Source organism: Galeopterus variegatus, unplaced genomic scaffold (assembly GCF_000696425.1).
Source record: "Galeopterus variegatus unplaced genomic scaffold, G_variegatus-3.0.2 Scaffold3904, whole genome shotgun sequence".
In the NCBI taxonomy this organism is placed as follows: domain Eukaryota; kingdom Metazoa; phylum Chordata; class Mammalia; order Dermoptera; family Cynocephalidae; genus Galeopterus; species Galeopterus variegatus.
Genome location: NW_007730015.1, coordinates 174,647 through 188,351, shown reverse-complemented (window position 1 = coordinate 188,351; position 13,705 = coordinate 174,647). Strand labels below are relative to the sequence as shown.

The 13,705-nt window shown below is 51.8% G+C and overlaps 1 protein-coding gene across 1 annotated transcript in view; it reads left to right on the top strand.

The window, feature by feature from the left end:
* Window positions 1–7,654: 7,654 nt before the first annotated feature.
* ADAMTS7 (ADAM metallopeptidase with thrombospondin type 1 motif, 7) overlaps window positions 7,655–13,705 on the top strand; it is a 37,725-nt gene continuing 31,674 nt past the window's right edge. Inside the window, exons 1-4 of the mRNA XM_008586261.1 lie at window positions 7,655–7,851; window positions 8,956–9,367; window positions 11,225–11,390; window positions 12,300–12,490. Of these exons, the coding sequence (XP_008584483.1) occupies window positions 7,655–7,851; window positions 8,956–9,367; window positions 11,225–11,390; window positions 12,300–12,490 (966 nt within the window). The remainder of the gene's footprint in view (window positions 7,852–8,955; window positions 9,368–11,224; window positions 11,391–12,299; window positions 12,491–13,705) is intronic.

Here is a 13,705-nt window from a genome sequence, read left to right as displayed (position 1 = left end):
CCTCGGCGGCGCTGGGGGTCGGGTCTTGCGCGGCCCTGCACTTCCTGCGGCTCCCTCCCCCAAGTGTGAAGGCGCCGAGAATGGAGCGGGGAGCAGGAGCTTCTTTCGCCGGCCCTGGTTAACTGTCCCCGCCCCGGCCGGCCGGCCTTCGACAAGCCACTGGCCCGCGTCCAGACTCTTGTTTGGCGGCGATCTGCCGGGCGGCCGCGCTCCTGGCGCATCCAGTGGGAATGTAGAAGCCGAGGGTGCAGGAGACCCCTGGTCCGGTGCTCAGGGAGCTCCAGGTCTAATGGGGCCGGTTGGATGGTGGGGGGAGCCCCTACAGGCGGGGCGATGGGAAGCCTTTGTAGGGGAGGAGGGGCCTGAGATCGGAGGGACTGGAGGGACGGACGAACTTTGGATGGGATGGAAGGGTGTGTAGGACGCGGAGGCGCCCCCCGGGAAGCATCAGCCTGGGGACTGAGTTAGGTCTGCTTGCTGGGGATGGGGGCGATCTGACTCCCCAGTGGAGAGATTGTGTCTGTGAGGCGAGGAAAGCGTCTGGGCGGGAATGTTAGGGGATCAGCTCTTAGAGGTTTGGGAAGCCTTGGAGGCTGATGAAAGCAGTGCTTTAGGGAGGTGTGGTCTAGCAGCAATGTGCAGGGAGTGGGGAGCGAGCATACGTTTAATGAACACCTACTTTGTGCCAGCCTCACTGGTTCTTATTTCTCATCGCCTCCACAACAGCCCTGCAAGGCAAGTGATGGAAAGTTCTTTTATGGATGAGGTTCAGAGAGCAGAGTGACCTGCTAGGGTTGGACTCCGGGGCTGCCTGCGGGGAAGTCTATGGTTTCCCACTGCTCGGAGCTGCAGAGCAGGCAGATGAGGAGGAGCCAGGTGACAGGGATCAGGGAGCAGCAAAGTGGTTCCCCAGGGAACTGCCCCTAAGTCTGAACTTGGGTCCAGACCCCTGGCAGCTGTGGGAAAAGGGGTGTGGTCAGCCTTCTAGGATTCTTGTAGAAATTAAGTGAGATAATGAATGTCAGTTGCTTAGTACAGGACAGAGTGATTACCACGTAGTGGCCATTATTTTTATTAATCTGCCAGGCAGACCTGGTAGGAATAGGAAATCCTTGCTGAGTCCTGCAACTTGGACATGCCATTTGGGGGTGGAGGCAGGCCAGGCGCGTTCTCCTGTCTAGTCTGGGCACCCCCTGCCCCCCATGGGGTGGAGTGTCTGTCTCTGGTATCTCCATAGATAGGTAGTGTGGGGCCCTCCCCATTCTGCTCTCACTCAGGATTACTGAACCTGAGGCTTCTGACCTCTTTGTCATTTTTTCTTAGAGCCCAGGACCTAAGCCCAGGGCTCTTCCCACTGAATGCTGCCTTCTTTAAGACCAAAGAGCACATCCTAAACTCACTTTTAGGAAAATGTGTCCTGACTTTCTCCACCTGTGACAAACCCAGGGACTTGCTGGGGTGTCTGGGATTGAGGTGTCTCCCTCCACCCCATCCCCATACTGTATTGCACATGTAAGCCCTGTGTGCCTGCACTTCTGTGCGTGTCAGGAATGAGCATAGGGACTCACAGAGAAGGGCATGTGTCGCTCACATACTCCTGCACCCTGGTTATTTTTCCTCCTTGGCATGAGTTGCGGGTCATTTGAAGGGCTGGATTGTAACTCAGGTTCTTGATAGGGAGGTGAGAGTAAACACCATGTTGGCATTTCTTTGGTAGAAGCTCCAAAGTGACAGTTTTGTCACCCAGGAGTGATATTCAGACTATTTAACAGCAGCTCAGTCTGGTCAGAACAGACCTCCTGACTTGGCAGAACAGACTTGGCCATGAATGGCACCTGCTGCCATCTCATTGTGGCTTTAGCTCCGCAGGCTCAGCTCTGGTGCAAGCAGGTACCACTCAATAGACTGGAACCTGCAATTACCCCTTGCTGGCACTGGGTGGTGCTAATATCAGCCACCAAGGTCGCTACCAGAGTAAACTACAAACAGTTATTTTTTTAACTCCCCCATCCCCTTTAAAAATGTTTTAATAGCAAAATAATGCAAGTTTATTATAAAAAAATTAATGCAGAACAAAACAAGAAAATAAGTTATTGCCATAAAAGTGGCAACATACCAAGTCTTTACTTTTTTTCTTTTTGATTAAAAACATATTTTCCTAAGCCATTAGGCAAAGAGATAAAACAAGTTTTTAAAGAAATAGATAACTATACTTTAGAACTGCTCTTGCTAATTTTCATTTATAACTTAGTTCACATTTGCTATGTTCCAGCTACTGGTGTCAGCACCTATATACTAATTCATTTAATTCTCATACAAACAAAGAGAGTAAGTACAGTTATCATCCTCATTTTATAGACGGAGAAACTGAGGCTCTGAGAGGTTGTGTAATTTACCCATCGTCTCTCAGCTATGGGTAGCTGTGATTCAAACCCAGGCAATCAGGCTCCAGAGCGTACCAATCCTAATAAAAGCTTTTTTACCTGCTTTTTTTTTTACCTCTACTTTGTCCCATTCACGTTTTTGAACTTAATAGGATGCTTCTTTGTAACTCATCTTGAATTTCTGTCTTGCAAGGTCTAGAGCAGAGATTCTCCACAAGACTATACATCCCGGGGGCATGGGTCCCTCCCCAGTGCTTGATTCCTCAGTCACATACGAGCCTTCCGCCCCCAGCCACACGCATCTGAGAACAACACTGTTGTCTGCTAGGGTGCCATGTAGTTCCTGTTCCTCCAGTTGAGAACTTCAGGACTGGTAGGCTTCAGTGCCCCTGCCCTTCAGCTGGTCTGTAGTTGCCTCAGGTAGGACTGTCCATGCCCTGGGAACCAACATTTGCACTCACGTAAAACAGAGCCTTGGGGCGTAGCTGTTGTCGTACCCTCTGTATCTTTGTCAGTTTCATTGCCTCAACCTGTGCTCCCCTCTTATGTTTCCTGGCCTGGATTCTCCACAAAGGTGAGGAAACTGAGGCTCAGAGAGTTGAAGTGACCCAGGTCACACAATGGTTTTTTGTTTGTTTGTTTGTTTTTTGGTGGCTGGCTGGTACAGGGATCCGAACCCTGACCTTGGTGTTGTCAGCACCACACTCTCACCAAGTGAGCTAACCGGCCAGCCCCCTTGTACAACTGTTAAGTGGCAGAGTCAGGACCTGAACCAGAGTCTTCCTACTTTCAGAGCCTACACTCTTGACAATGCATTATTTTGTCACTCTATTGTCTCATTTCACAAAACACATGCCTGGGCCAAGATTAACTTCTTGCTGTTTGTTCTCTGGACCTCTAGCTTCTTCCCACTTCTCTGAGGGTCTCCCACACAGTGCCTACCATCAAGATACCCTCCTCATCTCCACAGTTGAATTTGTCCCTGTATGTCAGGGGACATCTCAAATGTGCCCTCCTTGACAAAGCTTTTCTTTATCCCACTCCATTCGTGGGTGTCCCCTCCCCTTATGTTTACCTTCTCAGCACTGTGCCAGGGTGAGGTTCACAGGTATCCTACGCCTATTTCTCTATTTCGAGGGAGAGGATGGTGTCTTGTACACTTACCCAGACTTTGGACCTAATGCTCCCTCACAATTAGTAGCCAAGGGTCACACACCAAATGCTATGGGCCAGGCAGGCAGCATCAATGAACAAATAAGCCTGGTGGGGAGACAAATTTTTCTTGAAACATGGGGACTTTTGGCCCATCTCTTGGTTTTCCATTTTTGTTAGAGGCTCAGTTCTCTACTGAGTGAAAGGAAACGCAAGTGTGATGCCAAAGGGCAACCTCCATTCAGCCACTGCACTCAGTGTTGGGAATACGATAGGGAGTGGTGGGGACTGAGGCAGGTGGGGGAGCACAGGCCCTCTCTAAAGGGGACGCACTGCTCTAGCCACTTCTGCCAGGTGGAAATTTAGGGCTGACATGTACGGATAAGACTTTTCAAGGAAAGCTGGAAACAGATTTTTGTACAAGATTGTGTGATTCTTAAACATTGGCAACCGATTAAAATGTTTTTCAATATTTATGCCAGACAAAACAAAACGAAAAAAATCAATAAACTGACAAATAAAAACAAGTCTGCAGGCTGTGGTTGTGGAGTTGTAGTCCCAAATGCCCTTATTAGGATGTTAGAGCAAGAAGTCTCCTTACATCATCCAGCCTAGTGACTTCCACATGCCAGCCCCTGAAATGGCTACATCAGGATCCCCAGGAAGTTTTAGGAAAATACAGAAAATAAAGATGCTGGGTCCCCAGAGCCCTGGACCTGTCTGTGGAAGCAGAATCTCTGAGCTCAGTCGTGGGCATCTGCAGTTTTTCAGAGCTCTCCAGGTGCCGCTGCTGATCAGCCAGGTTCTGTGGGGAACCCAGTAGGGGATTTCCTAATGTCCCTGATGATCATCACAGTTTCCTGAGACTTTTGATAAAAACACAGCTTCCTAGTCCCATTTCCTGGAGATGCTGATTCAGTAAGTCTGGGATGGGGTCTGGGGATTTGTTTTTAAGAAATGCATATCCGGTTAAGTCTGGAAAATCCTTGCACTAGTGCCTGCCTGAAGGTCAGTACTAGGGAGGACTTGCTCAGAGCCACACAGCAAGTCTCCCCAGCCCACCCAGCCTTGTGACCTGTGGAGAAGGCTCTTTGAGGCCTGCACCACTGGGGCACTTGTGGCAGAGGGAGGTGTACTTGGCAGCAGACACACTACTGGTGTGCTCAGGGCACTCTACCTGCAGTTTGTCAGGAGATGGACTGGAGGGAGGGTTTGGTTTCTGCATCCTGGCAGTGATGGAGCCTCAGGCTAGGGCTCGGCATTTTTTAGCCTCCCTTCCAATCTTGGCAGGCAGCAGCAGAGAGAGCCCTGGTGGGATGTCTGCAGGGCACCCAGGCATTCATGTGGGCCCAAGGGGTCATTGTCATGAATGGCCAGGATCCCAGGAGCTGAGCATAAACCCAGTCTGTCTGGGTAGGACCTGGGGCTGGGAGAAACCTCAGGTTGGCGAGTTTCCTAACTGCTCCTCAGAGACTGGGACCTGCAGAGAGGGAAAAGCGGGGACAAGAGTGTGGGCCCTGGGGCTCCCAGAGCTCCTCCCACTGTCCCCCAGAAGCACTACTCTGATGAGTGTATTGTCCATATGAGATTTCTTTTGAAAACTAGGTCTGATGGCCAAAAAAGTTTGAAAAACTTGAAATAATCCTACTCCTTCAACATTAACTCTGGGAAACTGAGGCCCAGCAAGGGACACACTGGTGAGAGTATAGAGCAATGTTACTGAATAAATTGAAGCCATTCGGGAGACTTGGGTCCGCATCTCAGCTCTGCCACTCTCGCCATGTAGCTTTAGGCCAGTCTCTTCGCCCCTCTGAGCCTCCCTTTGCTTACTTCCCTAGGAAGCAGTCTGGCGACCTTACTGCAGGTGTCCTAACCTGGGTCCACAGTCTAAGTGAATTCAGGGCATCCATGAACTTGAGTGGGAAAATATTACATCTTTAATTTTTCTAACCTCTAAGAGAGATTTAGCATTTCTTTCAACTATGAATATTATCAACAAATTCCAATAGTATTAGCAGCACTTGTGATTTTTTTTTACCAATGAAAAAAACGAATATTTTTTTCATCTTTTTACAGTAGTTGCAGGTATCTGGAAATAAGGTTTATGCTCATCGCTACTTCAAAATTACCATAGTCATTAACATGCGGCATTAGATTTTGTTTAATAAATTAATAAAGGACCGCATAACTTCACACCCCACCTTTAAAATGCTTTCGATAACTGTGTTTCTTTTTTTTCTTTTTTTTTTTTTTTGTCTTTTTTCGTGTCCGGCAACGGATCGCAACCCTCGGTGTCGCGCCCGTACTGGACCAGGACCGGCAACAGGATCGCAACCCTCGGTGTTGCCCCCGCGCCTCGCTCAGCCAGTGAGCGGGAACTGGTCTGTATGTGGGATCCGAACCCTCGGCGGGAGCGCCACCGCGCTCTCAAGCGGCGCACTATCGCAGTGCGCCACCGGGCCGGCCCGATAACTGTGTTTCAATATAATCAATTTCCTCAGAACTCTTATGTATTGCATGCATTTAAAAACGTTATTCTGGAAGGGGTCCATGGCAAAAAAGGTTAAGAATCCTGGCCTTACTGAGAAATCCAAAAGGACAGAGCAACAGGTCCAAAGCAGAGGTCTACGGATTTTTTTCCAGCCCTGGAACCCTTTCTTCACATGAATAATTCTTGCATGTAAAGGAAAGAAACCAGAGCTACTCCACCGAAGTGGTGTGCAAAGAAGCCAGGCAGTCACACCTGGCTGGTCCTTCTCCTTCCCATTCCAGGGGGCCTGGAGACACTTGCAGAACCCTCAGGCACCTGGGAGCACATTTTTAAATCCACCCAGCTAATGATAATCATAACAATCATAATTGTCATCACATTCAGTCTGTGGGCCAGGCACTGCTATGTATGGAGTAGCTCTGTTCATTCAATACTCACAGCAGCCTCAAGAGGCTAAGTTCTGTTATTATCCCCATTCTATAGATGCATTCAACAAATATTTACTGAGAAACAGCTAAGTTCCAGACACTTCTACTGGCACTTAAAATGTTCAGCAAAAGGGCCGGCCCGGTGGCGCACTGGAGAGTGCCCCGCTTGGGAGCGTGGCGACGCTCCCGCCGAGGGTTCGGATCCCATGTGGAGACCGGTTCTGCTCACTGGCTGAGCGCGGTGCAGGTGCAACACCGAGGGTTGTGATCCCGTTGCCGGTCCCCAGTACGGGCGTGACACCGAGGGTTGCAATCCCGTTACCGGTCAGTAAAAAAGACAAAAAAGGAAAAAAAAAAATGTTCAGGAAAGAATAGAAAGATTCTTGCCCTCCTGGAGTTTACAGGGGAGGGGAGAGAGAAAACAGACAAATAGAAAAACTAATGAAAATGTTAAGTGATACAGTATGTCAGAAGTGCTATGGGGAAAGCAGGGAAGGGGGATAGGGAGAGCCAGGGAGTTACAATCTTAAAAATAAAGTGTTCATGGGCCGGCCCGGTGGCGCACTGCTACAGTGCACCGCTTGGGAGTGTGGTGGCGCTCCCGCCGAGGGTTCAGATCCCACATACAGACCGGTTCCCACTCACTGGCTGAGCAAGGTGTGGGCGCAGCACCGAGGGTTGCGATCCCGTTGCCGGACACGAAAAAAGACAAAAAGGAAAAAAAATAAAATAAAATAAAGTGTTCAGGGAGGTCTCACCGAGAGGGAGACATTTGAGCAAGGACTCAAAGGAGGTAAGGGGTTCAGTCACTTGGACAACTGAGGGAAAATTGTTCCAGGTACAAGGAACAGCACCGCAAAATCCTGAAGCAGGAGCATGTCTGGCCTGTTGGGAACTGGGAGGAGGCCAGTGGGCTGAGTGCAGGGCACTAAGGAGGGGTAGTTGGAGATGAGATTGGAGAGGTCACTTTGCCTAGGGCCTCATATGCCATTGTCAGAACTCTGTCTACTGCCCTGAGCGAGATTGGGGCGACTGCAGGATTTTGAGCAGAGGAGGACCGTGATCTGACTGGTTGTGAATGAATCCTGGCTGTTATACTGAAAAGACTAGGGGATGAGCAGCCAAAGTTGGCAATAGTGGAAGCAGGAAGACCTGTTAAGAAGTTATTGCACTGGGAGCCCAGCACCACTGCCACGGCCATGTCTTCCCAGGCCAGCGTGAGCGCCTTGCAGCGCTTGGTAGAGCAGCTCAAGCTGGAGGCCAATGTGGGGAGGACCACGGTCTCTCAGGCAGCGGCAGAGCTTCAACAGTGCTGCATGCGGAATGCCTGCAAGGGTGCCCTGCTGGTCAGTGTTCCAGCCAGAAGCAACCCCTTCCGGGAGCCCGATCCTGTGCTGTATTCTGAAAATTGGGAAGAAGTTCACTGAAGGATGCCTTTAAGCACAAAGTGATGAATGACTGCCCCCAAGTCTCAAGAAAACACTTTTCTCTAGGCAAATGACTTTTAGATATTTCAGACCTTTCCTGTGGCCTCGTCCTGCAGCCAAAATTCTACAGAAATTGATCAGTTTCTACTCACATAAGGACTCTGAGTGAAGGAGGAGAGTTTTAAACAATAAAGGCCTTTTGGTGAAGTGCTTTATATTAGGACAAATAAAAACCTTACTACCAAATATACCAAAATATATTTCTTTCATAAGTGAATCACCAGTGTTTCTATACCTGGAATATCATGTATGTTTTATTTACTGCATGTTTACATTTTAGGAAGGAAAACACTTTTGTTTATTGAAAAAAGTGAATATTTGTAATTTGTCCTTCCTAAGATTTTTATACCAACAAAATTTGTTCTTTTCTTATGAATTTGCAATTGCTAAATGAAGACAAGACAGTTTTAAATTGGGAGAAGAAATAGGCTTTACTAATCAAATGATGTTTTGATTTTTTCTAAATGAGAAGATTGTTTTAACACTAAACATGGGGGATGTTTCTTAGCAAACTTGTTTGGAAAGATTAATGTTATGTTGTGTATTAAGTTGTTCCATCTTGTATGTGAAACTGATGTGATCTTTGTCTTAAGTTCCTTTACTTTATAGTTGTGGTTGTACTTTTAAAAAAATACTACATTGTTTTATGTTCTTAAAAAAAAGGTTTAAAATGTGACCTACATACAGAACATTGCAAATGGTTAAAAACAAAGTAATGTGAAAATATTACAACCTAAAAGAATTCTTCATGATGATGTGCCTTTGATTTAATTCGGATCACTTTTAGGAGGATATTTTATTTGTGTTTGTGATAATCTTTGATGAGCTTGGAAATGAAATTTATGCTTAATTAAAAAAAAAAAAAGAAGTTATCGCAATAATCCAGATGAGAAACTGAGGCACGGGGAGATGAAATAGCAGAGCTAGTAGATAGCTCCGGGAGGCTTTGGATCCAGGCACTCTGACCCCAGCTGCCCTCTCTTGCCGCTCCTCCTCCGGTCCCTGGCGAGCAGCCAGGACCTGGAGTCAGCTCTTGACCAGGGCGCTGCTCGTGGTTTTCTCCCTGCAGGGCGCGTAACCCAGGGCCGGACGGCCCTGGACATCGTGCACCCGGTGCGTGTGGACGCTGGGGGCTCCTTCCTGTCCTATGAGCTGTGGCCGCGCGCGCTGCGCAAGCGGGACGTGTCTGGGCACCAGGACGCGCCTGCCTTCTACGAGCTGCAGTACCAGGGGCGGGAGCTGCGCTTCAACCTCACCACCAACCGGCACCTGCTGGCACCCGGCTTCGTGAGCGAGACGCGGCGGCGTGGCGGCCTGGGCCGCGCACACATCCGGGCCAGCGCCCCCGCCTGCCACCTGCTCGGAGAGGTGCAGGATCCCCAGCTCGAAGGTGGCCCGGCGGCCATCAGCGCCTGCGACGGCCTGGTGAGTGCACAGGGGTGTGCGCAGGGGGCGGGCTGGGGTGGCGGGACAATGCAGGTTTTGCCCCCAGGCTTGCCCCACACTTGTCTGGTGGCCTTGGCCAATGCGCTTTTCCTCTGCCAGCCTCGGTATTCACGCCTGTAAAATGGGAGTGACAACACAGGCCTCCTTGTTTTCTAGGACAGTGGTTCTACAACGTTAATGTGAGCCAGAATTACCCCCAGGCCTTGTTAAAAGAATTTTTGATAGGGTATGTCTGGGATGCGGTCCAAACACTTGCATTTCTGAACATTTCCCAGGTAATATTGAAGCTGTAGGTCCAGAGACCCCACTTTGAGAACCACCGTTTATCTGGACTCAGTAGCTCAGAAAGCAGATGACCCCCTCTTCCTTTGGGGTCTTAATTTAGACTGTTCCTTCACAGATTCCTTTAGGCTGCTCTTCTCCAGGCCAGGCACCCTTGTCCTTAAGCCATTCTGCAGGGTGTGGTGCGGGACCCCTCTCAGCCCCTCTCTGCCGAGCTTCCTGGCTTTGTCTGTCTTCAAGGTGACACTGGCTACTCTTGCAGCCTTAATTGCCTCTCCCTGCTCGCACACGTGCTGGTTAGAGCAGCTCCCACTCCAGGCAGGATAGGGTCCCTCTCAGCTCCTGTGTAGGTGACCGACCCTGCCCTCCCTGCTCTGGAGGGTGGGGGTTTGGGAGCAGTGGGGAATGTGTGCACATCCTCAGCCATCAACTGTTCCAGGAGGGCCCTCAGCTTAGATTGCTTAGGCAAAAACCATGAGCTGTGGCGGCACAGGACCTAATGACAGGGCAGCTCACACCACGGGCTGCAGGATGTCCGGGCCTTTGAAGGCCCGTCTGCCTGGCAAAGTATTCTTTAGTTTTGGAGCCTGGGCTGTCCCTTAACATACAGTTAATCTTGTTGAGACTGCATGGCACCTGCACATATGGGACATTTCACAGATGAGCAAATACGCTTGTAGAGGAACCTGCCCAGTTTTATCTCGTTATCCAAGGGTGGTGTCTGCACTCAAGCCCAGGTCTCCAGCTTCTAGAGCTGATGCACTTTCCAGCACTCCAGGCTCCCTGGCTCTGTGTGACCCAAGGAGCTGAACTGGTGTCAGGGGAGGAGAGGGGAGTCCGAGGGAAGTAAACCCTTCCCTGTTGCAGTCCTGAGCTTTCTCAGGAGGTGGTAGGCTGCCTGAAGATACTTCCCAACCCCCATCCCCCTTGCCTGGACTCTCTGCATGGTGAGCAGACATGCGCAAGGCACCCCTGCCAGCTTGCCTTCTCTGGCCATCCCTGGGCGGGGAACAGGATGTCCTGGTGGCCAGGGGCATCTCCATGGCTTGGGTGTGGGTGGAGCTGCTTTTGGAGTGACTCATCGCCTCAGGGAGACCGAGGGCAGGTCAGAAGTTCTGGCCAGCTGGGAGGGGGCACAGCGGCTGGAGATGGCTGGCATGCAAAGGAGATGCAAAATTGCCTGGGGGCCTGGGCATGGGCTGCCCGACTCAGGACAACTGTCAGGGACTCTGTGGAAGATGCCCCCTTCTCAGATTAGGATGCAGACCCCTTTCTCGCTCCTAATGGGCTGGGTGTGTGGAGTAGCATCCTGGGGGTGGGGCTACTGAGCTCCGCTTTGAAACCTTTGGTTGTGTGAAATGGCAGGGAAGGACATTCCAGGCAGAGGGTACAGAGTGAGCAAAGGCCCCGCTGGAGGAGGAAAGTGCTGTGTATCCATGGTCAGTCAGGGCAGGTGGGAGCAGTGTGGCTCAGCTGGGCAGGACGGGCCTCTGAGGGTGGGAAGAGCAGCTGAGTGCTCACCTTCCCCGTGTGACCCTGGTGATTCTTCCCCAGAAAGGTATGTTCCAGCTCTCCAATGAGGACTACTTCATCGAGCCCCTGGACAGCGCTCCAGCCCGGCCTGGCCATGCCCAGCCCCACGTGGTGTACAAGCGCCAAGTCCCTGAGAAGCGGGCAGAGCTGGGAGAATCTGGTGCTCCAGGCACCTGTGGGGTGCAAGGTATGCTCTTATGCCTGATCTCCCTCTGCCCTCCCCACTCATTGCCTGGGGGCACTTCTCGCTCTACCAACCATTCTTCCTCGAGTGTCCAGGCCAGGTTAGGCCATGCCCAGTCCCAGCAAGAACCCCCCTCCACTCCTCACCCTGTTCCTACCCCAGAATAACTGACATCTGTTATTAGGACCTAGAGGGTGGTACCCAGAGCCTCCTCTGCAGAGTGGCTATAGTTCCGGCCGGTCTAGGAGGAGCTGCCCACTGAGGGCTGCTGGGGTTTGGGGACTGCTCAGCTGACACTCCGACCTCAAGCTGCCTGCTCACAGCTCCAGGTCTCTTTCTGCTAGAGCAGATATCTACAGAGGCATGTTTCTTGGCCTCAGTTTCCCCAGCTTCATAGATGTGTTTCCTCTTCTGATCTGGGCAGCCTGGGGCAGAGGAGCAGGCAGCCAGTGGGGTCACTGGGCTGGGTTTTGGCCAGTCTCCCTAGGCTGGGGGTTAGACCATGGGGTCTGCGTGTGCTGGGATGCCCTAACCCCCTAGTGGGGGAGGGAGCGACACAGGCAGATAGGGGCCCAGTCACCAGCTTTGTCAGGTCCTGGAGCTCCCCTCACATGAACACAGTACCTTACCATGTTCATATCCACCATTTCATTTGTCCCCTGGTCACCCTGTGAGGCATATCGGCTTATTCCTATTTATAGTTAGGGAATCCCAGAATCAGAGAAAGGAAGTGACCAGGCCAGGGTCACACAGCACAAGTCTGGGGCAGAGGCGGGAGGGGAAGCCAGGCCTCTCACCTCTGATCCCAGTGCTGTTCCCACTGCCCTGGAGAGAGCTCGCTGAGAAGTCCTGGAGACATGTGCCCTCGGCCAGTCCACTGGCAGCTGACCCCATCCCATCTTGGGCCCACAGCATCCCTGGAGCTGGAAGCTCGACGGGAGCGTTGGGAGCAGCGGCAGCAGTGGCAGCGGCCGAGGCGTCTACGCCAGCGCTCGGTCAGCAGAGAGAAGTGGGTGGAGACTCTGGTGGTAGCTGACGCCAAAATGGTGGAGTACCATGGGCAGCCAAATGTCGAGAGCTACGTGCTGACCATCATGAACATGGTGAGGCTGCTGTGGGTGGTGGGAAGTGGGGGGGTTGGTGAGGGTCGGCAGGGGAGGGGGTGGGAGGTGAGGGTGCAATGGGTGGGTGTAGGGCACAAAGGCTGGCAGGCTGGACTCTAGACCCAGGTCCAGGCCCCAAGCAGGAAGAAAGGTCTCCATGCTCCTGAGTCTAGGAGAGAGCCTGGGCTGAGGGCTACTGTGGGGACACCATAGGGTGTCAGGCACCTCACTGACACAACTGGTGTTTGGGAGGGGGAGTGGCTCAAGGAGGCTGAGGCAGTCATGACCCTGTGTCTACCATAGCCAGGTTGGTTCCTTTACCCTGCCCTGAACGAACACTTCTCTCCTTTGTGTTAAGACCTGTGCTAGGAGCTGGGGACACAGAAATGCCCAATCAAACCATCCCCTGCTTGAGATAAAAGCACACGTTAGAGTTAGAAGGATCTGTTTGGTTCTGCAGTCTGCTAGCTGGTGACCTTGGGCAAGTCACTTTCCCTGCCTGAGCCTCAGCTTGCTCATCTGTGAGCTGGGGGAGATGATAGTACTTGGTGGGGTTGATGGACTGCTCTTGACCCCCCACGACGGTGAAGATAGCAGAGGCCCTGAGAGGGGAGTGATTTGCTCAGGTCATGCAACGAGGCAGGGCAGAGCCTGATTGGTGCTGGTGATTCCCAGAGCCCACTGTAGAGCCGGGGGCTCCCTCCCTGCTCCCACCTGGGTGTGCAGGCGGGAGGCTTCGAGCTGCCAGGTGGCTTCCTGACCCTAGGCGAAAAGATCTTTGCCCCTGGCATTCTTAGCAGCCACCTAGCAGGCAGGCCACCATACAACCCCGTTTCTCTCCTGGGCCGGGTGGTTGAGGCCGAGGTGAGAGAAGTGTGTCGTGCAGCTTGTTGACGTCTGCGGGAGCTCTGGGGATGGTGTGCTATGACACTGCTTTCCCGTGCCAGCCCCTCACCTCCTGCAACCCTAGGAAGCACCCTCTGAGATCCTCTAGTGTCTGGTCCTCAGTTTATAGCTGTGAAGCCCCAGCCTCCCAACCTGCTACCATCACACCCCACACTGCTCAAGTCCTCAGCAGCCAGCGTGGCTCTGGGCCAGGTCTTCCCTGATTTGGCCACCCTCATTAGCCTCCTGCTCCATATGGAATAAAAGCTACAGTCTTCTTCCTGGCATTCGAGGCCTTGAAGGTCCAGCCCAAGCCTCTCTGTTCTGCTT